This window comes from Aethalodelphis obliquidens, unplaced genomic scaffold (assembly GCF_003676395.1).
Source record: "Aethalodelphis obliquidens isolate GAN/ISIS:26980383/991018 unplaced genomic scaffold, ASM367639v1 scaffold13, whole genome shotgun sequence".
Classification (NCBI taxonomy): domain Eukaryota; kingdom Metazoa; phylum Chordata; class Mammalia; order Artiodactyla; family Delphinidae; genus Aethalodelphis; species Aethalodelphis obliquidens.
In genome coordinates this window covers 25,252,254-25,279,361 of record NW_020837957.1, presented here as the reverse complement: position 1 = coordinate 25,279,361, position 27,108 = coordinate 25,252,254, and the positions used below count along the sequence as shown (strand labels likewise).

General features: G+C 38.0%; 1 protein-coding gene and 1 long non-coding RNA gene across 3 annotated transcripts; both read left to right on the top strand.

Moving 5' to 3' along the window:
- The first annotated feature begins 590 nt into the window (after nt 1–590).
- On the top strand, nt 591–14,250 carry GBP5 (guanylate binding protein 5). Of its 2 annotated transcripts, XM_027114271.1 has the most exons (11): nt 591–836; nt 3,756–3,965; nt 4,466–4,593; nt 6,753–6,862; nt 8,208–8,404; nt 8,769–9,011; nt 10,055–10,335; nt 11,108–11,320; nt 12,077–12,179; nt 12,465–12,646; nt 14,067–14,250. In XM_027114271.1, exons 2-11 carry the CDS (start codon nt 3,776–3,778, stop codon nt 14,178–14,180), a joined length of 1,761 nt encoding a protein of 586 aa, XP_026970072.1. In that variant the 5' UTR covers nt 591–836; nt 3,756–3,775; the 3' UTR covers nt 14,181–14,250. The 2 variants fall into 2 exon arrangements, with proteins under 2 accessions (XP_026970072.1, XP_026970073.1); XM_027114272.1 differs by lacking the exon at nt 3,756–3,965 and having other exon boundaries at nt 593–836.
- A 1,911-nt stretch (nt 14,251–16,161) lies between these two features.
- On the top strand, nt 16,162–19,454 carry LOC113624458 (uncharacterized). The gene is made up of 2 exons (XR_003434344.1): nt 16,162–16,332; nt 17,028–19,454. It is a non-coding gene; the product is annotated as an uncharacterized LOC113624458 (long non-coding RNA).
- The last annotated feature ends 7,654 nt before the right edge of the window (nt 19,455–27,108 follow it).

Below are 27,108 nucleotides of genomic sequence, written 5' to 3'. Positions count from 1 at the left end.
ATGTTTGCCTGACTGATGAAAGATGCAGTTACAAAAATCTGTTGACCATTTAATGACTGATTTTTTTTAAGTTCTTTAAAATTGTTTAGCATCTAGTTTGTCTATTGAGGAAGTGAATTTTTCTTCATTGAAATTATACAGCAGTTTATTCTGTGTGTCAAACTCAAGTTTTCTCAGAAAAAAAATTCTATCAAAATTCCTAAGTGTTTAGCAGGAGATGACCTGAATTGCATAGGAAGGCTGGTTCCTTAAAATCAAACAAATGGGGACTTTCCTGGCAGTCCAGTGGTTAAGACTCTGCGTTTCCACTGTGGGGGGCAAAGGTTGGATCCCCATCGGGGAACTAAGATCCCACGTGCGGCGCAGTGCAGCCAAGCAGAAACAAAAACAAAAGACAAACACAAATGGTAAACTCACATAATGTAAACACACCTTGGGGTTATATTCACTGTTACTGTAGACTTATTATGGTTTCTCACAGCCCCGAGGACAGTTTGGAGTAGAAAAAAATGCAAATGATTTCCAAGTTCTCTTCCATGTACAATCTGGCTTGTGGTTTCAGATTGGCTTGTGGTTTCAGTTTGGGTGGGGATTCAGTTTCCTGCAGCGACATTTCAAAAACCCCTTCCACTTTCAGTTGTTTCATACTGTAATCCTCCGCCCTCTGGTAGAGTGGAGTGGAAAGAAAAGAAATCTCCAGGACTGGGTAAGAAAAAAGTATATCAGAAACCAACACAGCTAACCTGAGGGACAGATTTAGAACTCTTGCCAATTTCTCATTGAAGCACCTTTCTTACCAGCTCTAAAAGATCTCTGCTACTGATTTCACCGTTAAGGTAAGTCTGGGGCAAGGGTGGAAAGGGTCAGGATGTCTTAAAAAGTCTGTTCACGATACACTGCAGCTGAGCTCAACGTGGAGTATCAGCTCTTATTAAAGGTAAATTGTGGTGTTGTCAGGCAGGCAGCAGAATTCATTGAGTGCCAGTTCCACTGAATTAGACAAGAGCACATGTGGGGACTGAGAGTTTGAAATGTCTTCATACTGTTTTTCTTCCTTTGCCACCCTATGATCTGTGGGGATCATAATTGCCACTTAAGTTACCTTTGATAAAACCTGATAAAGATCCTTCAAACTGAAACCTTAACTTTTGAAGAACTATGACTGTACTGTTTTCATGAGAAAGAGCATTGAACGAAATGTAATGTAAATGGTTTGCTTACCTTGTTAAGGACAAAAAGAAGAAAGAAAAAAGTTGAAACCCAGAATGAACAACGAAGAAGTTTTATGAAAATGGCTGTATATTTTAGTCATAGTCCTGCACTTTTTTGCAGATGAATTTCTTCCTTTAGAAAGAACCCTGAGTGAATTAGTCTTTATTTATTGGCACCCACTCATTCCTTAAGGCCCTTTGTGTTGGACTTTGCTTCCACTCCTCTAATGATTCTACTATTATGAATCACTTTTTGTTTTTTATGTATTTTTCATTGTTGTTTTGTTTTGTTTTGGCTGCACCGCACGGCACTTGGGACCTTTAGTCCAGGGACTGAACCCCTGCCCTCTGCAGTGGAAGCGTGGAGCTTTAACCACTGGGCCTCCACGGAAGTCCCAACGAATCACTTAACACTGTCCGGAAATTTTGTTTACTCCTTGAAACTTCCTCCTCCTTTGAATTTCTTTTCACGGCACATACTTCGCGCATCTCCTTCTTGCTTGCTTTCCATTTTTCTCATTAAGAAGAGCTTTTTCCTTTTCAAACCAAAAACAACACAAAGTAAAGGCAACCAACATAAAAGTAACACAAAACGCATCTAGAATTGTATGACTGAAAACAGAGATGTCTTCTTCTTGAAACTCCATCAGTAGTCCTTCCGAGCCTTTTCTCTTATATTTCTTAGCATTTTCCTTCTTTACACATTTTTTCCTTTCCTACAGCTCTCTCTCTCTTTTTTAAGCTAGCAGTTATACTGATGTATATAAATAGTTATTTATTTACTTTCTTTTTCTGAAGATAGGCTTAGAGTGTTTAGTGAAATGCCAGTGTCACACAGAGAGCCAGGTGGAGGTCTGAGATTGGAAATCAGATCTGCCCTATTTCAAAGTCAAAATGTATATTTGTATTTCTGTGTGTTTTGATGCATTCTTGCATTGTTTTTATTTACAAAAGAGTATGGGGCTCTAACAGAGTTAGGGAGAAGAATGCAACTCAGAGCACACATCATAGGCTGAGTTATGATAGAGTAATAGTCATGTATGGGGCTCAAACACATTGAATCTGCAGAGAGGTTTTGGCGATTGGGCTGTCCTAAAAACATTAAAGATGTTACCCGGGTAACATCTGGGGACAATGTATAAAATACTTTCATTAATATAGATACACAGCACTAAATGTTATTCATTAGGAGGTCTGAAAATTCAGACAGGCTAGCTTCCTTTCCCATTAGTGACCTCATTCCAAAGCACAAGAGCTTGTAGGTTCCCAAAATCTGCAAATAGATGTAGATTGTGTATCTTCTGTCTTTCTAGCTAACTGTTATAGATCATCACTGCCAGGTCCCCATATCTTTCGAACCTAGAAATGATTATGACCCCTGCTATATACAAATCAGATAACAGAACTCAACAAGCATAAGGTGCCAATACTGCATTGGCAGTGGATTAGAGTAAAAAGAAACTTTGCATTTGGGAATGTAAAATTATGTGTGATCCCCTCTTTTTGGATGTGGCTTGGACTGAACATTTCCTGGCTCCCATGCCCTGACGCGATGATATTTGCAATGGATATATTATCTGTTGCCAAGCAGTTTCTGTTTTTATTTATCTGTCATCTGGATAATCTCTGGGGCATTGGCTATGAAGAAAGGGGGAGAATGGGTCTTTATAACTTTTTAAAAGCTATCAAGGGAATCCAGACCTTTGCACTGTAAGATTTCAGTTTTTTAAAAGAGGCAAGCAGATGGTGGATTTTTAGCTTCTGTTGAAAAGAATCACTTCTAAAATGGAAGAAAATTGTTCTTTATGATGTAGCAAGGCAGAAAAGCAAGCATTTGTTTTAATCTCAGATAGCTTAAACGCGTTTTATTGGGGACTCTTTAGGTTACAGAAATTGATGCCCAGAAATTAGAAAATAAATGGTTACGTATTATTTAAGAAAGTATTTTCACTCACTTTCTCATTCATAAAATGAACACTCATTAAAGTTTTGACTGAAGAACACACATTAATAGCTACATAAAAAATTCTTTAAAAGTAGAGCTTTAAGAAGTAAACAACTGTTATTTGTTAGATAATGCTACATAATGACCTGGCAGGATTTAGTATAATACACTTTGACTGGACATAGCCCTAAATTAGAGAAAAGCAAGTTGATAACAGTATGAAAGCAAGAAGCGTCATGTAACAAATAGTGGCCATAAAGATTCAATCTGGGGATTCAAAGAGGTAAAAACTAAGAAATAGAAGCCAGCCCAAACCAGTGGGGAAGCGTCAGACTCAAAATAGCGGTAAACTAGTCTCAGAAAATGGTTTTCCATAAGGCCACCCAATATTTAAGAACCAGTGGGGTAGCCTATAGTAGAACTCTGAAGGGACTAAGACATATGTTGCTATGACCCTCTTTGCTCTTTTGTCTTTTTTAAACTTCTTCAGAAACTTAGGCCATGCTGCAGAGTAGTATGCCTGCAGGTTGAGGAAGCAAAATGATTTTTCTCTGTTTAAAGTCTAGAAATTCCAGTCTATCCCATCACTTCCCTTGCAGGTCAGGTGACCCCCCTGAACATGGCCCCAGTGGTTCACATGCCAGAACCCTTGTGCCTCATTGAGAACATTAATGGGCTACTGTTGGTTAATCCGAAAGCTCTGAAGACCCTGTCTGCCATTCAGCAGCCCGTTGTGGTGGTGGCTACCGTGGGCCTCTACCGCACCGGCAAATCCTACCTGATGAACAAGCTGGCTGGGAAGAACAAGGGTGAGTGGCCCCAGCAAAGCCCAGCCAAGTCCCTTCTGTCCACCCACACTCCCAGAATGCAGGAAGGTGATGCAAGGACAGGAAGTTAGAGATGCGGAGGAATATTGAAAGCTAATGTTTGGGCCACAGATAGTTAATTATCTTCTGGGAGATAAAGGGTTGAGTTCTGTTTCTGACATATCACCCCTTTTTTCTTAGAAAAATCATACTATTTTCCAATTATAAGGGTAAGACATCATTAAAATACTTCTACATATGTAGTTACAAATGATTAAAATTTTAATAGTGTAATATTCTTGCAAAAAAATCCATCAAATTTCCAGCCTACAGTACTTGGTATTCTTATTATCTCATCCCTCTATTGTAATTCAGATCAATACTGGGTTATACTTTCTGCCATATCTTCATCTTGCTTTCCTTAAATGGTAACTCAGTTATCAAGAAAGTCTCCAATTTCCAGATCCCCTCCTCAATTACACCCTCTCCACTCCCCATTGCAGGTTTCTCTGTTGGATCCACGGTGCAGTCTCACACCAAGGGCATCTGGATGTGGTGTGTGCCTCACCCTGAGAAGCCAAACCACATCCTGGTTCTTCTTGACACGGAGGGACTTGGAGACATAGAGAAGGCAAGGAACAAGGATTCCTTTTTTTTTTTTTTTTTGCGGTACGCGGGCCTCTCACTGTTGTGGCCCAGCCGCTCCGGCGGCATGTGGGATCTTCCTGGACCGGGGCACGAACCCGTGTCCCCTGCATCCGCAGGCGGACTCTCAACTACTGCGCCACCAGTGAAGCCCAGGATTCCTTTTTAATCAACCTCCTCATCCCTGAACATTCTTTACACAGGGAGATTTTTTTTTTTGTGCTTCTGCTTGACCAGGGTATACCTTTTTTCCCCCTCTCTATTTTTAATAGTCAAAGTTTGGAAACCTGAAGTGAGAAAAATATATGTATAAGCCAGAATCATAATTGGGAGGCTGTGCTAACATGGAGATAGGCACTTAACCGAACTGCAGAAAGGTGGTACGAACAAAATCACTGTCATGAGTCTGACCCTGTAGAGGATAGAGATATGCAGTAAGCTTCAGGGCAGTGGGACTTGAGTCCAAATCAGGGTCCAGGCACTAGGAGCTCTCGGACTCTGACAAGCAAGAAAAAGTCTCCTGAAATCTTCTATTTCCCCTTTGGTCTCATCCATTTTATCATTTGCACAGGAGTAACGTGGGAATTTTCCACTTCTACGCTGGTAAGTGTCTAACAACCAGCCCACTGGGGAAGAAAAGCCTTGCTTTGTAGTACTTGCCAGTTTTCCAAGTACTCCCATAACAGCTCACTCCAAGCTACCAAAGTCGTCACTAAACTCAGGGCTCAGGAAAGACGTACACAGCCAGCTCTCGTGAGCTGGCTCGAGCACAACACTGGATCTTTCCCTTGAGCTCTCATTTTTTATGTCTTCATTTTGCCTTTAATTTACCACAATTCAAAATAGTTAACTCCTTTTTTCTTTAGTTTCCTCACCTGTAACATGGAGACTGTAGTTAAAAACTTATCTCGACAGTACCAGGAATCAAAACATGTTTCTGCTCCAGTCCTGCTGACCTGTGCAGAATTATCTCTGATCCATTTTACATTTTAAACATTATCTGAAACCAAGGGGAAAAAGTATGACAGTAGTCTGTGGAGAAGAGGCTCTGGGGCTCAGGCTGATAAGGACTTTACCTTTCTCATCCCTACCAGATTAGACAATCACCTGGAGAACTGTCAGAAGTGGCCCCCATGTACAGGGACTGTATATCTTTGTATCTTAGCATCTTTTTTGTTGTTGTTGCATCTTCTGTGTACAGATCCCAACGCAAAGAAAGTGCCCTGGAGCCCAAGGTTGGGGGTATCCAGTTTAGATTACATGTTCTAAAAGAGGGAGAGAACCATTTAGAGGTTTGTATTGAATACACTGAAGGTTCTCCTTTGCAGGGCTCCTGATCCATTTGTGCAGCAGAGAAATACCAAGTCAATTCAGAGAACTGCCTTATTACCTGTGCAGTTTATTCACATCCTTCACCCCCAGTAGGCTCCTGAATATGTAGCCGTAATACATCCCTACTCTTTGAGCAATTCTGGTGCTGAAGCTTAGCTGTATGCCGTCACTTGTCCCATCCCTCTCTCTAAAAAAAAAAAAAAAAAAAAAAAAAGAAAAAGAAAAACGTATCGAACCATCTTGTATATAAAAGCTACTCAATAAAATAGATGCATGTATTATGTATACAGACCAACTTTGTTTTACACAATTGAAAATCTTGATTTTAAGCACTCTGGTTACCTTCACGAACTTTGACTACCCATTTTTCAAATGCCTAACCAGTTATAAGAGGGACTGATAAGTTAACAAAATATGGTTTTGTATAAAATTATCAATGCTAATGGCAGAACTATTCAAAGCTCATATGTTTCTCACAACCATTTCTGTTCGTCTTGGCTAACATTTGTAAGTCAAGGGTCTTTTTTTTTTTTTTTTTTTTTTTTTTTGCGGTACGTGGGCCTCTCACTGTTGTGGCCTCTCCCGTTGCGGAGCACAGGCTCCGGACGCGCAGGCGCAGCGGCCATGGCTCACGGGCCCAGCCGCTCCGGCGGCATGTGGGATCCTCCCGGACCGGGTCACGAACCCGTGTCCACTGTATCGGCAGGCGGACTCTCAACCACTGCACCACCAGGGAAGCCCAAGGGTCTATTTTTAATAACTGTTCATATGGGAATGCCATGAGACATGACTGAAATTTGTTCTGACTTCTAGGGTGACAAGAAGAGTGACACCCAGATATTTGTACTGGCACTACTACTGAGTAGTACCTTTGTATATAATACTATGAACACAATTGACCAGAGGGCTATCGACCTCTTGCAGTATCCTTTTGTTGTCCAGGATGGCACCAAAGCCAGAGAGAACTGCTTTATTCACCAGCTATGTTCATGAGTCCTTGTGTATCAAACACAAGAATGAAAACATTGTAAACATTAAAAGGACAAGACAACCCTCAGAATGGGAGAAAATATTTACAAATGAAGCAACTGACAAAGGATTAATCTCCAAAATATACAAGCAGCTCATGCAGCTCAATATCAAAAAAACAAACAACCCAATCCAAAAATGGGCAGAAGACCTAAATAGACATTTCTACAAAGAAGATATACAGTCTGCCAACAAACACATGAAAGAATGCTCAACATCACTAATCATTAGAGAAATGCAAATCAAAACTACAATGAAGTATCACCTCACACCGGTCAGAATGGCCATCATCAAAAAATCTACAAACAATTAATGCTGGAGAGGGTGTGGAGAAAAGGGAACCCTCTTGTACTGTTGGTGGGAATGTAACTTGATACAGCCACTATGGAGAACAGTATGGAGGTTCCTTAAAAAACTAAAAATAGAACTACCATACGACCCAGCAATCCCACTACTGGGCATATACTCTGAGAAAACCATAATTCAAAGAGTCATGTACCACAGTGTTCATTGCAGCTCTATTTACAATAGCCAGGACATGGAAGCAACCTAAGTGTCCATCAACAGATGAATGGATAAAGAAGATGTGGCACATATATACAATGGAATATTACTCAGCCATAATAAAAACAAAATTGAGTTATTTGTAGTGAGGTGGATGGACCTAGAGTCTGTCATACAGAGTGAAGTAAGTCAGAAAGAGAAAAACAAATACCGTATGCTAACACATATATATGGAACCTAAAAAAAAAAAAAAAAGGTTGTGAAGAACCTAGGGGCAGGACAGAAGTAAAGACACAGATGTGGAGAGTAGACTTGAGGACATGGGGTGGGGGAAGGGTGGGCTGGGATGAGGTGAGAGAGTGGCATGGACATGGCTGGTGGGAAGCAGCTGCATAGCACAGGGAGATCAGCTTGGTGCTTTGTGACCACCTAGAGCGGTGGGATAGGGAGGGTGGGAGGGAGGGAGACGCAAGAGGGAGGGGATATGGGGATATATGTATACGGATAGCTGATTCACTTTGTTATACAGCAGAAACTAACACACCATCGTAAAGCAATTATACTCCAATAGAGATGTTGGGGAAAAAAAGGGGCAAGAAAAAGAGTCCTTTTATTTACTGATGAAATGAGGATTGGTAATAACCCAAAGGCAATATAAAAGTATAGGAGGGCATGGAATTAAATATGGTTTAGACGCAGTTCTATTTCCAACAGTTTTCCTTAATTGCATCTCAGCTATGTGACAGAACTGTCAAATCTGCTCAGAACAGTTACCTCACCTGATCTTGATGGGGAAGACAATGCAGCTGACTTTATGAGCGTCTGTCCAGACTTAGTGTGGACTGTGAGAGATTTCCACCTTGACCTGGAAGCAAATGGGCGACCCATCACAGCAGATGAGTACCTGGAGAATTCGTTGAGGCCAAAGCAGGGTAACAGGGACTTCAGTTTTGGAAAGAGGGAGAAAAGTAGCACAAGAAATCATCTCTTGTGTGTTGCTGGTTAAAGTTATAGTTTCCTATATTTACTCACCTGACTAAATCATCACATAAATTAATACTGTTGATTTAAAGTGAACTAATACATTCAATATTAAATTGTATTACTCCCTTGTTCTTGGAGCAAGTTACTTTTCCATTTTCCTTTCCCTGATTGATCACATTTTAAGTTTTTGCTTAGGGTTTGTGAAAATGTAGTGAAATAAATAACAGTAGGTAGAAAGCACATTTATTTGTGGGAAAGAGATTAAAATGAAAGTTAACCCTATACTAAATAATCCTATTTTTCCTTCCTCAGGCACCGATCAACATCTTCAAAATTTTAATTTGCCCCGTCTGTGTATACAGAAATTCTTTCCAATAAAGAAATGCTTTATTTTTGACTTGCCCACTCATCGGAAGAAGCTTGCCCAGCTTGAGACACTGCATAATGATGACCTGGATCCTGAATTTGTACAGCAAGTGGCAGATTTCTGTTCCTACGTCTTCAGCCATTCCAAGACTAAAACTCTTTCAGGAGGCATCAAGGTCAATGGATCTCGTGAGTACCTCTTCAAGGATTTTCCTTCAATCCAAAATAGAGAATGGGAGCACTGTTGTAGTTTTCTCCTTCCACTGTTGAAAATACATAGTCAGCTACTACCAAGAAAACCATATGTATCATATTTATTAAACTCAGGTGAGTACCAAAAATATTTCTAGGCTTTTTTAGCAATGCCTGCAAAGTAAGATAAATCAGGAATATAACCTGATGAAAAGGTCAGGTTAAAAAAGTTCTACCTGTAAGTGGTCCACTGTTGAACTAGACTAACCCACATGGGTTGGCAGCATTTGTTCTACCGATATCATGGATACTTATTATGCCTTTGATAGGCAGAAGATGAGGAAAACACATACATTCTCTGTATAAATAGAATGTGCTTGATACAAACGTTAAACAAGCAGATGCCCAAGTTGTCTAGAGCCCTTAAAGAAATCTGAGCAGACTTCTTGGTCCAGTTGTTCCTAAATACTCTATGTCTTGGAACTTTGTCAATTATTGCTACGCTCTAAAGGGAAGTTGAGTGCAAACAAAAATAGCTAAGGACAAGGAAGACAAACAGGAATGTTCCAACAAAGAGTAAGGTGAACTGGTCTAATTGGCCTACTTTGTGATCTTTCCAATGAGGGTAACACTCATACGAGCTTTACAGGTTGAAGTGGAGGAGAAAATGGAATTCTGAAGGAAACAGAAGCCTGAGGAAGAGAGAAAGAATGGGAAGTATAAAGAGGCAAAAGGTCTATAGTATTCTAATCAAACGAATACACACAATTTTATATAACCATTTCCACATTTCTCAATGAGAAAATGATGAAATGTGGATCATCACATAGATCTTGAACTTTCCTCTTTGAACACTTTCTTTTCTCAAAGAATTAAAGATCTGTCTTCTTGGTCACATGATTTCCCAAAGGAACTTATTTGGGCCACATGAACACTGTGCAGGAGGCTGAATACGCTAAATTAACATTCTCAGAATTACTCAGTTCAGAGCATGTCCCTTTTCGCTGCAAATAATTCAAGCATCTCTTCCTCCTGTGAAGGTCTAGAGAGCCTGGTATGGACCTATGTCAATGCCATCAACAATGGGGATCTGCCCTGCATGGAGAACGAAGTCCTGGCCTTGGCCCAGATTAAGAACTCAGCCGCAGTGCAAAAGGCCATTGCCCACTATGACCAGCAGATGGGCCAGAAGCTGCAGCTGCCCACGGAAACCCTCCAGGAGCTGCTGGACCTGCACAGGGTCAGTGAGAAAGGGGCTATGGAAGTCTTCATGAAGAACTCTTTCGAGGATATAGACCAAGGGTTCCAGGAAAAATTAGAGGTAATTAAGTTTTATTGCTAGAGTTCATGGGGCTTAGGGGCAATATAGGCAAGGTATTGCTATGAGGCAAAAATGAGGCAAAATGAGGACTTAATTAAGAGAAACAATTCTTAGTAGACTGAGAGACAATGACTATCACTTATGTGACCAAGATATCACTATTATTCTGAAAACAAACAAACAAAAAACCAAACAAATAAACATGTAACTACTCTGGACCCTATAGATTCTGAAACTTTCACATGCAGACAACTCAACTTACTATGTTACACCCATGGACTAATTTTTTTAAAAGTAATCTTATCCCTTAAAAAATGTATTCATAAAGTACTAATTAACTTTCCTTTTTTATTAATCAAGCATACAGAATTGCCAAATGGATCTACTAAAATATTATGTCCCTAGGTTTAATAGCACACACTCATCCATTCTACCTCATTGGGAATCCCAGCCCAGTATAATACTGGGATGGTTGTAAAACAGTTGGTTGCATTTAAAATTAGGGCATGAGGCTAGAGATCTGCAGTTTGAAGAGCCTATCTAAAGCAGAAAAAGCAAAAGAATGGGGTTCCAGGAGATTTCAAAAACAAAAGTAAAGTCATTTTTCTACAGTGTATCATCCTTGGAACTTCTCTAGGTTTGGTAGGGAGGATATAGTATTGCTTGTAGTCCTTGAATTTACAGAAAAAATACAGAGATTCTTTTTGTAAGCCATTTCTAAAAGTACTGTAGTGTTGCTAACGCCTTTTCCATGGGACTTTTTCCCTTTAAGACCCTGCTAGAAGCCAAGCAGAATGACTTTTGTAAAAGGAATTTGGAGGCTTCACTGAATCGCTGTTCAGCTTTACTTCAGGATATTTTTTGTCCTCTAGAAGAAGATGTGAAGCAAGGGATTTATTCAAAACCTGGGGGGCATCGTCTCTTCCTTCAGAAGAGAGAAGAGCTGAAGGCAAAGTACTATCAGGTGCCCAGGAAAGGAATACAGGTATCCCTAGTTTTATGTATTAATTATGGGGAATTGCTAGGGGTCTTCTTTTTTTGGACAGGAAGAATGAGAGCTGTGGTATTAAACTGAACTATCACCATAGTCACCAGACTTTTATCGCAACCTTCAACACTAATTGCAACAAAGGGACTTTTTTGGTTACACAGTACAGAATCCCAATAATTGAACTAACTTAAGAAAATAATTCACTGGCTCACATAAACTAAAGGCAAAATGTTTAAATTTAGTTGTAAGTGTAGATATGTTCAAGAGTTTAACATAATCAGTTGATTACATGTAACAATGTAATCAATTTTCCCCTTTCCTTTTTCTTTCCAATCTCAACTCCAGCTTTCTGTTCTGTTTTCCTCACCATTGGCGTCATTCTCAGGCAGGCTCACCCCACATGGCAGCAAAGATGACACCAACAGCTCGCAGCTTAACTAGTCCTTTGTGCCCTCAGTCTCACAGGAGAGAAAGCATCTTTCCCACCATCCATATCAGTCTTTAAAACACCCAAGCTGCAGTATTTTCCCGCCTGTACCCAAATATTTTGCATCAAGTGGCCTTGGGTACTCTAATAGGCCAGCCTGGAGCTTGTGCCCACCCCTTGACAGAAAAGGCTTGACATAGTTTCACCAAGTACAGACTGAGCACTTCCAGGGAGGAAAAGATGCTGGGAAGAAAAATAAATAAAGAGGTTTATAACTTTTCTAATCATTTCCTAGCTCTAACTGCATTTTTTGGGGTTCCTAGGCTGAGGAAGCTCTGCAGAAATATTTACAGTCCAAGGAGTCTGTGAGTGATACCATTTGGCAGACAGATCTGGTTCTCACAGCAAGGGAAAAGGAGATGGAAGGTGAGAAGAAAATGGAGAAAAAAAAATGCAAGACAGAAATTCTATACATTTTAAATTAATTTGGCCTGGTTCACCTGGGATCATTAAACAAGAGCAAGAATGGCAAAGACGTGCCATTCTTAGCTCCTCAGTCTATATTTGAATAGGGCACATACCGTCAGCTACAATATGATTACCTGGAGGGGAAATATGACTCCAGGGAATCTCCTCTATGAAGTAGCAGCAATAACAAGTGAGTGGGAGGCAGAAGGAAGGGAAGAAGTTTGCCATTTTCTTCCTTTTCAGTGGCACGTGTGAAAGCAGAGTTTATGAAGGCTGAAAAAGAAAGGTTGGGGGCAATTCTAATGCAGCACCAGCAAATGATGGAGCGGAGGGAGAGACTCCATTGGGAACAAGTGAGACAAATGGAGATAAAAAGATTGTACCAACAGGCCCTGCAACAGAGGGACCAAGAACGTCGGCTCAAGGTACTCATCAATTATTTCATTTCTGGATTTTAATCCTATACCCCTCTCTGTATTGATGAAAACATGAAGCAGTGACAATGTGGGAGAGGCAGCATAATATTGTGGCTCAGGGCAAGGACTCTGGAATCAGACAGCCTGGGTAAAAAAGCCAGCTCCACTTCTTATAAATATATTACATATATTATAAATATATTGTTTGGAGATGGTTATAATACCTATTTTATAGGGCTGTTTTGATACTTAAATGAGTCAATATTTGTGTTTAGAATGATGCTTGGCACAGCATAAGCACTATTAATTTGTTAAGCAAAATCCAAGGATATTTCTAACCCACGGTAATTAGTCTTTTTTGTTATCTTGTTAATTGCTCTAGCTAGTCGTTTCCACTGGTCATAGATTACCTTGCTAAATTAATTTCATATTACTGTGTTTATGCCCCTTTCCCTTCCTTAATTGTCACTGGTTCTGAAAGCCTTTAACTTGTTTCATCCAGTCCTCTACTATTATTATCACTCAATTAACAGTAGTTCTTATTTACCAAGCACTGTACAAAGCACTTTACACACATTCTCTAATCTAATCTATTCACTGTGAATCACAACCATTATGTCCTTATTTTTCTGATTAGAAAAATTAGGTTCCAAAGAGATAACTAAATGCCAATATCATACATCCTAGCAAGTTATCAAAACAGCCTTCCCAGTGAGTGAGATCTACAATGCTTTCGTTTCTACAAACCTAGTCTGAAATTCTTATGTGAGCACGCTTATGAGACAAAGGACACCTTCCTCCTCCTCCAGGGTGGCTGATCTACCTGTAGGTCCTTGTTTTCCAGACACTGCTCCAAGACAATTTTGAAATTACAGACCTGCACTGAAGGACAATATTTTCAACCTGGTGTTTCTGATCTCCCCACACTGTCCTTCTACTTTTACCCCATAACTGTGGAGACATGAAACAAATTCCCTTATCTAAGGCTCAGACTCCTCACCTGATTGTGGATATCACCTAGACACCTAGTTGTTGTATCAATCTCTCCTTGTAATACTAGATCTGACATTCCTGTGTGTATACATGAGAATTGAAGTCAAGATGTGACTCAGATTCCCTAAGGACAAAGGGGGAAGGGGCCCTAGGATATAATTCTTGGAACACCAATAGTTCAGGGATTGAGAGATGAGGATGTTTCTGTAGCTAGATAAAGAAGCATGGAAGAAGAATTACACAAGTAGAAAACCAAGTGTGAGACGTAAAATGGACATGAACAGAAAGGAGGAATCAGGGTCTGTCTTTTGTTACTGATTGATTAAAATAACTAAGGGAAAGTCAATGATTTGGGCTCCTTCCCTCCCCCCTCCTCCTGCAGAGATCTGGACATTACGTTTTGCTAAGCTCTTTGGTTTTATGTATCACTCTTTAGGAGGAGGCTGAAAAGCTCAAGGAGAGCTTCCAAGCTGAGAGCAGAAAACTTCAGGATGAGATCCAGCATCTCCAGAGGAATGACTCACCAGATGATACATGTATCTTACTCTAAAGAACTAAACACTAGAACTTCATTTTCTTCTTCACTTTCACTGAAGACACAAAGGAACAAGAAACTATAGAACTTGAGACAATCACCATTTAAATAAACTTCATAATAATTATACTGAGCTTTTGTATTGAGTTATAAGGTTATGATGCTCATAATTGGTAAAACGTGCATTTCACTAATTTCAATAGTTTAAATGTTGTTTGCTTCCTTAAAGAGATTATGACTTGTATTATAAGGGACATATTATCATTGCCGCTATTGGCAGTGATATTGGGCAGGATCTATAAAGGGAAACTTTCTCTTGTACACCAATACCACCCCTCTAATTTTCCATATTTGTCTCAATGGGGATTGGAAGAGACCTGGGAGGGTGTTTCTACAATAAACTAAGTCACATGGAATTTGCCCAGTGACTTGGACTCAGGTGGGCATCACTCCTGCCAAGTGGTTTTGTGCTGGATGCCATCAGGGAGAGGCACTGATGATAAAACACACGCAAAAAAACTAACCAAGCTTAGTAGTGGAGACGTGTGTGGTTCTCAACTGGGTGGAGGCTGCTCAGTCTATGGGCAATTATATGACTCCTGGTCATGGTCAGTAGACAGTCTGCTTAGACTATTCTAAGCTGTAAGCAAATAACATCATAATGAAATAGAGGTGCTCTAGAAGATGGAAGGAACTACCAGCATGGAAATTGTGTCATAGGCTGAAGAGCTAAAGAAGCCTAACCTTCCTGTTATCCTCACCAAGGGCATAACTTAAATAGGACACTATATATTATGAAGCAATTTATATTGGACTTGGTGATTGTGTATCACATCTTTATAATCCTTTAAGTCTGTAAATAAATGGTATAAGGCAGGGGTTCCCAATGCCTGGGCCATGGACAAGTACCAGTCCATGGCCTGTTAGAAACCAGGTCGCACAGCAGGAGGTGAGCAGCTAGCAAGCGAGCAAAGTTTCATCTGTATTTACAGCCACTCCCCACTGCTCGCATTACCACCTGAGCTCCGCCTCCTGTCAGATCAGCGGCGGCATTAGATTCTCATAGGAGCGCGAACCCTCTTGTGAACTGTGCATGCGAGGGATCTAGGTTGCACGCTCCTTGTGAGAATCTAATGCCTGATGATCTGAGGGGAAGCTGAGGTGGTGATGCTAGTGCTGGGGAGCGGCTGAAAACACAGATTATCATTAGCAGAGAGGTTTGACTGCACAGAGACCATAATAAATCAATTGCTTGCAGACATATCAAAACCCTATCAGTGAGTGACAAGCGAAAACAAGCTCAGGGCCCCCACTGATTCTGCTTTATGGTGAGTTGTATAATTATTTCATTATGTATTACAATGTAATAATAATAGAAATAAAGTGCACAATAAATGTAATGCGTTTGAATCATCCCGAAACAATCCCCCCTCCCCCAGTCCATGGAAAAATTGTCTTCCATGAAACCTGTCCCTGATGCCAAAAAGGTTGGGGACTGCTGGTATAAGGTATGCAAGATAATGTTCCACAAGATCTCATGGGACTTATTTAATTTTATGCTTGCTTATAGTACTAAAATTAAATGATTTTAATTCTTTGCAATCATATATGAAAGCCTACTGATTTTTATTAAAAACTATGGATTCTGTAAATATATCTGTGTATATATATTTTAACTGTAAATAACCATACAATTTTTTAAAATAACTATACTACTTTGTGTTTTTTTCCTCCCAATAGTTAAAAGTCTATAGGGAATTCTGAATTTCCCTAAAAATATTGAGAACTTTTTTTGAGAATTATTTTAATATTGGAAATAAAACACATTTTCTTATACCTTTCTATTTGCTTTTTGTTTCTTTGTTTTATAAATCCCTAGTGAAATAGGTTTTAAAAGTTATAGAAACATTATACAAAACTCTATTTTGTTTTCCTTAAATTGCTTACTTATTTATATAAGGTGTTTCCCAATTGGATTACATTATAGGAGCTTGAAATTCTTTAGTTGCTCAAAATATGATTTACTGTTTAAAGAAGAAAAGCACATATTTTAACATCTGTCTTTTTTCCTGTTCTTTGCAGAGTTTTATTACGCTGAATTTCCCATAATCAGATAGGGCCTTGTGCTGTTCAGCTGTATTTCTGGACTTGAACTGAACATCCGAAGGTACCAAAGACCATAACATATTTGACTAAGCATTTACCTAATAATACTTTAATAACTGCCTTTGCAAGCTGTACAATTAATAAAGGAAAAAAATACATCTTAATACCCAAGGAATTGTCATGGTTGAAAAGAACAATGTCTTCAAAATAAATATTGATTTCATTCCCACCTCTCTTAGAAGAGATTTTTAAAAATTGCAACTAAGCAAAATTAAGTCACTTATCTAAGAGTCCAAGCTTGGTACTGGTAGCTTAGAGTATATTACAAAGTGTCTGATTTCTAGTATAATACTTTTTAATTATATTTTCAGGAAAAAAAAATGGCTTCCTCCTTTCTCTTAGAACTTACAGAGGCACATGTTGCTTTCATCAGTCATCCACAAATATTCTTACCTACCACCTTTCATTGGATGTATAATTAGGAGTGAAATGCTCAAGCTATTGGCTACTTATGTTCAACTTTAGTAGTTGATTCCAAATACTTTTCCAAAATACTGAAAATCATCCTTAAAATTATAATGGTTTCTAAAAGCTTTCCAGTAGTAGTATTTTTAGGCCAAAACAACGTATATGTGTTTAATGATTGAGAATTCATAGTAAATATTTATATCTATTTAGAAATGATATACTCATGCAAACTAGTAAAATAATGCGTAGAACGCACTTGGCTATAAATATATGTTTCTGATTCAACAGACTCTAGATAACACCCCCAAAAGAGGAGGAGCATGATGGAGGAGAGTGGAGGAGAAAAAGAAGAGAACAAGGCAGGAGAAGGAAAAGTGAGGTAAAAGGAGCAAAGGATGCTGATTCTGCCAAACTTGTCTGAAATATGCTGGGCATGTACTCTCAGCAAAAAGTGGGTACCACTGTAAAAATAACAGTTCTCCTGTTACAAGGAATTGATGTTTTCCTTCAGGCTGCATCATTCCTCCCACAGTTTTGGGAAGGATTTTTCCTGAGTAGTGGTCCAATCAGTGACCTAACTCTGATATTGAGGTTGGGGATGGACCAGCTCAAGTAATATGAGGGAAGTCCATCTAACAACTAGAATCCAGGATGTCCTGGGACCTTGAATCCTTCAGAGGGCACTTGTGGGAACCCTAGATCAGGCAATTCAGAGGCACTTACTGGTCTTAGACTATGCTGTGTCTGTTAATTCTGTTTTATCAACACAAGTGCTGGTTTTGAAGGCATTGGAGCTATAATAATGACAAATAGGCAAAATGCAAATCAATTGCTTTTGATAGCATAGTTTGATTGACCGGATGCCAAAGTCACAAATTTGAAATTTTCTTAACCTAAAATGAACTAGCCTTGAAAAGTTTTGGAAATGTATAATGGATACTTTCAAGTTTATGATAATCTACTCACATACATATTCAACATTTGGAAATAGATGTCACAGGTAAGAGAGGACGCCAAATTATCTAACTATTGTTTTAATTTCACAGATTGGATCTTAGGACCAAGGGTGTAGATGCTCTTTCCAATTGGCCTCACTTGAGAGGCACCAAATCTGTTTCTATGGAATGGAGTTAGGGCAAAATGAGAAGCAATCAAGACTCCAGGGCTGCATCTGCAGTAGTGCTTATGATCACCATTGATGATGTGGCTTGAAGTGAATATGCTCAGTTAGTGGTAGAAGAGGAGAAAAGGTAGAGTCAGCTCAACCTGTGTTGAGGGACAAGGAACAGAAGGAAGATCAGTGCCTCTCAGGGAGGGACAGAGGACAGCCTTTTGTCTTTTTTCACATTCACAAATACATGATGCCATATCTAGAATACTTTCTTTTATCTATGTGTCTATCCTACAAATATGAAATCTTCGTAATCACCTTACTCCCCCCAACAACAGTTTAAATTTTCATTGGGATTACATTGAATCCATTAAAAAATATTTCTATCAGCTCTGCTTTGAAATCTCTGTATTTACATCCATTTTGAAACTTTTTTACTGAGTAAAGAAATTTGAGTTGTTTTTTTATTCAGTACTTTAGAAATGTTTTTCCACTTTGCCTAACTTGCACAGTTTCCAGAAAGAAGTTGTTCACCTTCTTACTCTTGTTTTTCTGTATGTAGTGTCTGTTTTTCTTGTAGCCTTCAAGATCTTTTATGTTTAGATTTCATTATTTTGCCTATGGTGTGTTTAGGTGTGTTTTTCTTTGTATTTATCCTACTTGGGTTTCTCTGAACTTCTGAATCTGTAGTGTGCTTTCAGTAATAGAAAGTTCCCTTTCCTTTCCATTTCCTAATATTACAATTACATGTATATTGTTTTGATATTGTTTTGTGAGATGTGCTGAGCTACTGGTTGCTCAGTTATTTCTTTCACTCCTTGAATATCTTCATGGTTCAGTTTGATTAATTTCTATTGACCTATCTAAAGTTCTCTGATTCTTTCCTCTACTGGGTACTCATTCAGTCATCCGTTAAACCCATTAAAGGACTTCTTCATTTTCACTTACAGCATTTCCATCTGACTCTACTAATAGTTTCCACTTCTCCGCTGAAAACTCACATCTGTTCACTGTGTTCATCTTTCCACTAGATCCTTTAACATAATAATTATAGTGATTTTAAAAGCCCTGTCTGATGGTTCCAATACTTGGTCTATCTCTGTTTCTGCTGCTTGTTTTATTTCTTCACAATGGATACTTTTCACTTCATTTTTTTCTGTGTCTCATAATTTTTTATTGAATGCTGGCCATTGTGTAAAAAACAGTTGAGATTGAAATAATGTTTATGCTTAGAAATGGGTACATGTCCTTTCTGTTAAGATGTTTGTGGTGACCATTTATTTAATGTAGTTATAATTCAGTTGGATATGGGTTTTGATTTTTCTACAGCTAACTTCAGTGTACCACAAGCTTCAAATTTCTCCAGTGGAGTTCTATAATTACACTGTTCTTTATATAAAGCTTGGAGTGCCAGAAAGTTTGTCTCAGTATTGCTGTTCCACTCCCAGTTTTAGCAGACCCTGAACACTGGTGTCACATGGGTCTTTTATTTCTTTATGATCTTATTCCTATCACAATGATGGGCTGCTAGTACCTGTAACTCAGTTCAAGGTTCCTGGTGAAAGCATGGGTCATCTCTGTTCTCCAGGTACTGCTGTGCAACCTCAAACCATGAAATGCCCAACCTGCCTGTCCCACCAAGGGGGCTCCCTCATTTCTCCTGCCCTACATTTAATATTTTTCTGTGAGCACCTGATGGAGGCCAGCTTTTTAGTGTTTTACCAAACTTTGTGTAGCAGGATATTAAATAATGAGACTGTTCCTGTCTGAGTATTTTCACTAGGTTCAGTAGCTGAGTACTCTAGGTTTCAAATAAACCCCCACAATTTCTAAAACAAGATGCTAGACCATCTTTTCAGGAATTCAACTAACAGAATATGAAAAACTTTATATCAACTAAATGGAGTCCCATTAAATTCTATCATTTTAATAACCCATTTTAACAAATTGTCCTTTACAATACTGTACTCTTATAACTGAACTCTGAATGTAATTTTAAAAGGTATTCTTCCTCAAAACATTTACAAACCATGGAATCTGGAAGAAATAATCCAAATTTACTTTTTCCTCCATTATCAATTAACAAGAAACCTTGTTTACAGTCAAAAAGAACTAACTAGACTTAGATTATTCTTCTCTAGAAACCCGTCTTTATAGCATCATAAACAATATTAAAAATAAAACCAAAAACACAAGAGATAAGGGGAGCTTCTTGGATCCAGGTAGGCTATAAAGGACTGTTATTATTCAGGCTTGGGTCATGTGCCCACCCTCCTTCTACATCAGTCTCTGTGTCTCAGGAAGTACAGGGCCACTATACTTAGCCCACCTTGGGTTCATCTCTCAAAATGGCCAAGATTGTTTCAGGACTCATTAAAAAAAAATCTGTCTTTGACATATTGTTGCATATATTTTTAGAGTTATAACAGAATTTTCACCTCTAAATATTGTATGATTATATTTTACAAGATGAGCTCATGCAACCCAACTAGAGACTATATTTTTCTAGCTACGCTTGCAGCTTGGTATGGCCATGTGATTAAGCTTCACATGAAATATAAACAACAGGGAGATCAGCTGGGTGCTTTGTGACCACCTAGAGGGGTGGGATAGGGAGGGTGGGAGGGAGATGCAAGAGGGAGGGGATATGGGGATATGTGTGTATGTATAGCTGATTCACTTTGTTATAAAGCAGAAAATAACACACCATTGTAAAGCAATTATACTCCAATAAAGATGTTAAAAAAGAAAAGTATATGTATGTCACTTCTGGATCTGGATGAGAGAACTTAGAACTTTCACTGTGAATCCCTTTTTCCTTCCTACTGCCTGGATCACTAACGTGGCAGCAGTCAAACTTTGATCTTGCAGATGAATACTATGACTTGATGGGTACAGAAGAGCAATATTCAAGGAAGCTGCATCCCTGAATGATCTTGTGGAGCAAAGTTTCCACTCAAGCCAAGAGCAGAAGGACTATAACATGTCTTCTAAGCCAGCGGTCCTTTTTTTTGCCACCAGGGACCGGTTTCGTGGAAGACAATTTTTCCACAGGCGCAGAGCAGGGAATGGTTCAGGCGGTAATGTGAGCAATGGTTCAGGCCATAATGCGAGCGATGGGGAGTGATAGGGAGCAGCAGATGAAGCTTTGCTCGCTCGCCTGCCACTCACCTGCTGTGTGGCCCGGTTCCTAACAGGCCGTGGACTGGTACTGGTCCAGGGCCCGGGGGGTTGGAGACCCCTGTTCTAAGCTGTAGCAACCACCTCCTAAATGAGCTCTTTCTCCAGTGAGCTCTTTTTTTTCCCTCTTTTCCTGCAATCAGAGTGATGCAACAAGCACAGCTCTGAGCATGCTTGATAATCTTCAAAGACTGCCTGCCTCTGGAATAAAGTCTATGACCTAGGCTACAATTGACCTTTCAACTTCATCTTCAATGAGCCCATCAGCTACAGTGGACTTCAAGTGATGTGCAGCATTTACTCACTACCATTATATATTTGCTCATTCCCTTCCTTTAAAATACATTTCCTCTAATCTCTCTTTGATGAAATCTGAGTCATCCTTCAAGATACAGCAGAAATTACACCTCCTTATGAAGCCATCTATAACCTTTCCAAATATAATTGTTGCTTTGAAATAGACTCAAATATTTCATTTGTTACATTATGTTAGCACTGATATCTTCTCACTTTATTTTATACTATTTGCCCCCTTCAAGGTATAGTTTCGCCAAGAGTGAGAAATTTGCTTTAAATACCCAGTAAATATGGGTCTCCAATTGGATTACACGTACCAGTAAAATGTAAGTTCAAGTGTTGCAGGCAAAGATAGCATTGCTCAATTTTAATAATCCCAAATAAAGACAATTGAAAACATTGATCAGTGTGGCAGCCACACTGGCCATCTCATGGTTTTCTGAGCACACCAAGCTTGTTTTCACCTCTGCAACCTGCTGTTCTCCTGCCTGGAACACTATTCCACTTTATCTTCAAATGGCTTACCCCCTCACTTCAGTTACAACTTTTAAAAATATTGCCTCCTCAGAGAACCCTTATCTGACTAACATAGCTAGAATATCCACCTCCTCTGTCCATTACCCATTGACTTGTTACCATTCTTTATCTTCACCTGAAATTTTATATGCATATACTCATCCATGTAAACACACACATATTCATATACTAATTTATTATTTGAATAAGTATATTTCCTTTGCATGTTTTTCTCATAAACCTCTCTCTCCTTTCATGATTGTAAACACTTCAATATCTGGGACCATGTCACAATCTGTACCTACTGCAGGGATTAGCATACAGTAATTACTCAATATATGCCTGTCAAATTGAATTGAATCAATATAGTGCTCTTCACATTTATTATTCATTTACCTGTGTTGATTTTTTTAATTGACTAAAAGATTAAGCAGTCCATCTTTGCAGGTACATACTAAGTGCTAAAATAGTTTAAAAAAAGAAATACAGCTTTCAGTTTACTGCCATTGTTGCTTGGAAGATTCATTCTGGTAGCATACATATGTAGCAACCCTTTGAGGTAGATATTGAGTAAATATTTTTATTGCCAACTTTGAGTTAAGGAAATTGAAAATCTACATTGATTTTAGTATCTTAAACTGTAAAAGCACAAATGAATACTAGAGATTAGCTAAATCCACTTAGAGATAAATAAACTGCAGCTAAGAAAAACTAACAGAATTCCCAAAGTCCTTACAGACTCTTAGTGGACTAATGCCAGAAAGACTAATGCCAAAAAGTTGAAGTATTGGCAATGTTGAAATAGAAAATTATGCTTACTTCATACATGTTTTGAAGTTTAAAAAAGAAAAAACACTGATCATCTAATTTCACCATGATATTATATTGGAAGAGTATATTTTAGCTTTTAATATTAAGAACAATAGTATATAATCGCATCTTAAAGGTAAAGTTTCCTAATGAAGATGAGATTAATAGCATTACATCATATATCAAAGAAAAAAGAAGGATTTTAATACTTCAATATGAAGTTTGGGAGACCACACAAGATGGTGGAGTAGAAAGACACTCTCCTGAGCTCACCCCCTCTCATAGGCACACCAAAATCACAACTATTTGCAGAACAACCATTGAAGAAAAAGACTCTGAACCTACTGGAAAAGATCTTCTACAACTAAGATCTACTATCTATCTATCTATCTATCTATATCTATATCTATATATACCTCATAGTAATTACAAACCTAGAACTTATAACAGACACACACACAAAAAAGAAAAAGGAATCCAGATATAACACTAAAGATAGTCATCAAATCACAAGAGAAGACAACAAAAGAAGAAGAGGGGAATAAAAAAGACCTATGAAAACAAGCCCCAAAACAATTAACAAAATGGCAATAAGTACATACTTATCAATAATTATTTAAATATAAATGGACTAAATGTTTCAATCAAAAGACACAGAGTGGCTGAATGGATACAACTATAAGAACCATTTATATACTGCCCACAAGAGAGTCACTTCAGACTGAAGACACACACAAACTGAAAGTGAGAGGATGGAAAAAACGTATTCCATGCAAATGGAAATCAAAAAACATCTGGGATAGCAATACTTATATAACACAAAAAAAAGACTTTAAAACAAAGACTATAAAAAGAAACAAAGAAAGACAACACATAATGAAGGGATCAATCCAAGAAGACATACCAACTGTAAATATATATGAACCCAGTATAGAAGCACCTAAATACATGGAGCAAATATTAACATACATAAAGGGAGAAATAGACAGGAACAATAATAGTAGGGGACTTTAACACCCCACTTACATCAGTGAATGGATCATCCAGACAGAAAATCGATAAGGAAACAGTGCCTTAAATGACACATTAGGTCAGATGACCTTAATAGATATATACAGAACATTCCATCCAAAAGCAGCAAAATGCACATTCTCTTCAAGTGAACATGCAACTTTCTCCAGGATAGATCACATCACAGGCTAGGCCACAAAACAGGCTTTGGTAAATTTAAGAAAACTGAAATCATATCAAGTATATGTCCCGACCACAACTCTATGAGACTAGAAATCAACTACAAGAAAAAAAAACTGCAACAAAACCAAACACATGGAGGCTAAACAATATGCAACCAATGGATCACTGAAAAATTCAAAGAGGAAAACAGATAATACCTAGAGACAAATCAAAATGAAAACATGACAATCCAAGATCTATGGGACACAGCAAAAACATTTCTAAGGTGGAAATTTATAGCAATGCAAACTTACCTCAGGAAACAAGAAACATCTCAAATAAACAACCTAACCTTACACCTAAAGGAGCTAGGAAAAGAAGAACAAACAAAATTCAAATAGTAGAAGGAAAGAAATCATAAAGAACAGAGCAGAAGTAAATGAAATAAAGACTAAAAAAAAAAATATAAAAGATTAATGAAACTAACACCTGATTCCTTGAAAAGATAAAGAAAATAGATAAACATTTAGCCAGATTGATCAAGAAAAAGAGAGAGAGGGCCCAAATCAATAAAATCAAAAATGAAAAAGGAGAAGTTACAACAAACACCACAGAAATACAAAGGGTTATAAGAGACTACTATGAACAACTATATGCCAATAAATTGGACAACCTAGAAGAAATGAACTAATTCCTAGAAATGTACAATCTCTGAAGACAGACCAGGAAGAAATAAAAAATATAGAGTCCAATTACCAATAATGAAATAGAATCAATTATTTAAAAAACAAAAAACTCCCAACAAACAGAAGTCCCAGACCAGATGTCTTTCTCAGGGGAATTCTACCAAACATTTAGATAAGAGTTAATACCTAACCTTCTCAAACTATTCCAAAAAATTGCATAGGAAGGAACACTTCTAAACTCATTCTATGAGGCCAACATCCCCCTGATTCCAAAACCAGACAAAAATATCACAAAAAAAGAAAATTACAAGCCAATATCACTGATGAATATGGATGCAAAAATCCTCAACAAAATATTAGCAAACCAAATCCTGCAACATATGAAAGGATCATACACCATGATCAAGTAGGGTTTATTCTGGGGATGTAAGGATTTTTCAGTATCTGCAAATCAGTCAATGTGATAGACCACATTAATAAATTAAAGAATAAAAACCATATGATCATCTCAATAGGTACAGAAAAACCTTTTGACAAAATTCAACTTCCATTAATGATAAAAACTCTCTAGAAAGTGGGCATACCAGGAACTTACTTCAACATAATAAAGGTCATATATGACAAACCACAGTTAACATCATACTCAACAGTGAAAAGCTGAAGGCATTTCCTCTAAGATTAGGGAAAAGACAAGGATGCCCAACCTCACCACTTTTATTCAACATGGTTTTGGAAGTCTTAGCTACAGCAATCATACAAGAAAATAGAAATAATCCAAATTGGAAAGGAAGTAGTAAAACTGTCACTGTTTTCAGATGACATGATACTATGCATAGAAAATCCTAAAGACACCATTAGAAAACTACTAGAGCTCATCAATGAATTTGGTAAAGTTGCAGGATACAAAATTAATATAAAAAAGTCTGTTGCATTTCTATACACTAACAATTAAATATCAGAAAGATAAATTAAGGAAATAATCCCATTTAGCATCATATCAAAAAGAACAAAATACCTAGGAATAAACCTAAGGAGGCAAAAGACCTGTACTCAGAAAACTAAAAGATGCTGATGAAAGAATTTGAAGATGACACAAACAGATGGAAAGATATACAGTGTTCATTGACTGGAAGAATCAATATTGTTAGACTGTCCATACTACCCAAGGCAATCTATAGACTCAATGCAATTTCTATCAAAATACCAAGGGCATTTTTCACAGAACTAGAACAAATAATTTTAAAATTTGTAGGAAACACAAAAGACCCCAAATAGCCAAAACGATCTTGAGAAAGAACAGCTCTGGAAGAATCAGGCTCCCTGACTTCGGACTATATTACAAAGCTACAGTAATCAAAACAGTATGGTACTGGTACAAAAACAGACACATAGATCAATGGAACAGACTAGAAAGCCCAGAAATAAACCCACACACCTATGGTCAATTAATCTATGACAAAGGAAGCAAGACTATACAATGGAGAAAAGATAGTCTCTCCAATAAGTTGTGTTGGGAAAACTGGACAGCTACATGAAAAAGAATAAAATTAGAACATTCCCTAACACCATATACAAAAATAAACTCAAAATGGATTAAAGACCTACATTTTATACTGGAAACCATAAAATTCATAGAAGAAAACCTATGCAGAACACTTTTTGACATAAATCATAGCAATATTTTTTTGGATCTGTCTCCTAAAGCAAAGGAAAACAAAAGTAAAAATAAACAAATGGGCACTAGATAATCTTAAAAGCTTTTACACACAAAAGGCTCCATTAACAAAAAAGAAAGACAACCTACTGAATAGGAGAAAATATTTGCAAATTATATGACCAATAAGTGTTAATATCCAAAATATATTAACATCTCATACAACTCAACATGAAAAAGAAATTTTAAATTGTCAGAAGACTTGAATAGATATTTTTCCCAAGAAGACATATAAATGGCCAATAAGCACATGAAAAGATGCTCAACTTTGTTATTCATCAAAGAAATGCAAATTAAAATGACAACGACATGTCACCTCACACCTTTCGGAATGGCTAATATCAAAAAGACCACAAATAACAAATATTAGTGAGGATGTGGAGAAAAGGAAACCCTTGTACACTGTTGTTTATTTTTTTTTTTGCGGTACGCAGGCCTCTCACTGTTGTGGCCTCTGCCATTGTGGAGCACAGGCTCCAGACACGCAAGCTCAGTGGCCATGGCTCACGGGCGCAGCCGCTCTGCAGCATGTGGGATCTTCCCAGATTGGGGCACAAACCATGTCCCCTGCATCTGCAGGCGGACTCTCAACCACTGCGCCACCAGGGAAGCCCTATACACTGTTGATGGGAATGTAAATTGGAAAACCATAAGGAGGTTTCTCAAAGACTAAAAATAGAACTACCATATGACCCAGCAATTCTACTCCTTGGTATATATCTGAAAAAAAAAATGAAAACACTAATTGAAAAAGTTACACACACCACAATGTTCATAGCAGCATTATTTACAACTGCCAAGATATGGAAGCAACCTAAGTATCCATAAATAGATGAATGAATAAAGAAGATGTGTGTGTGTGTATATATATATATATATATA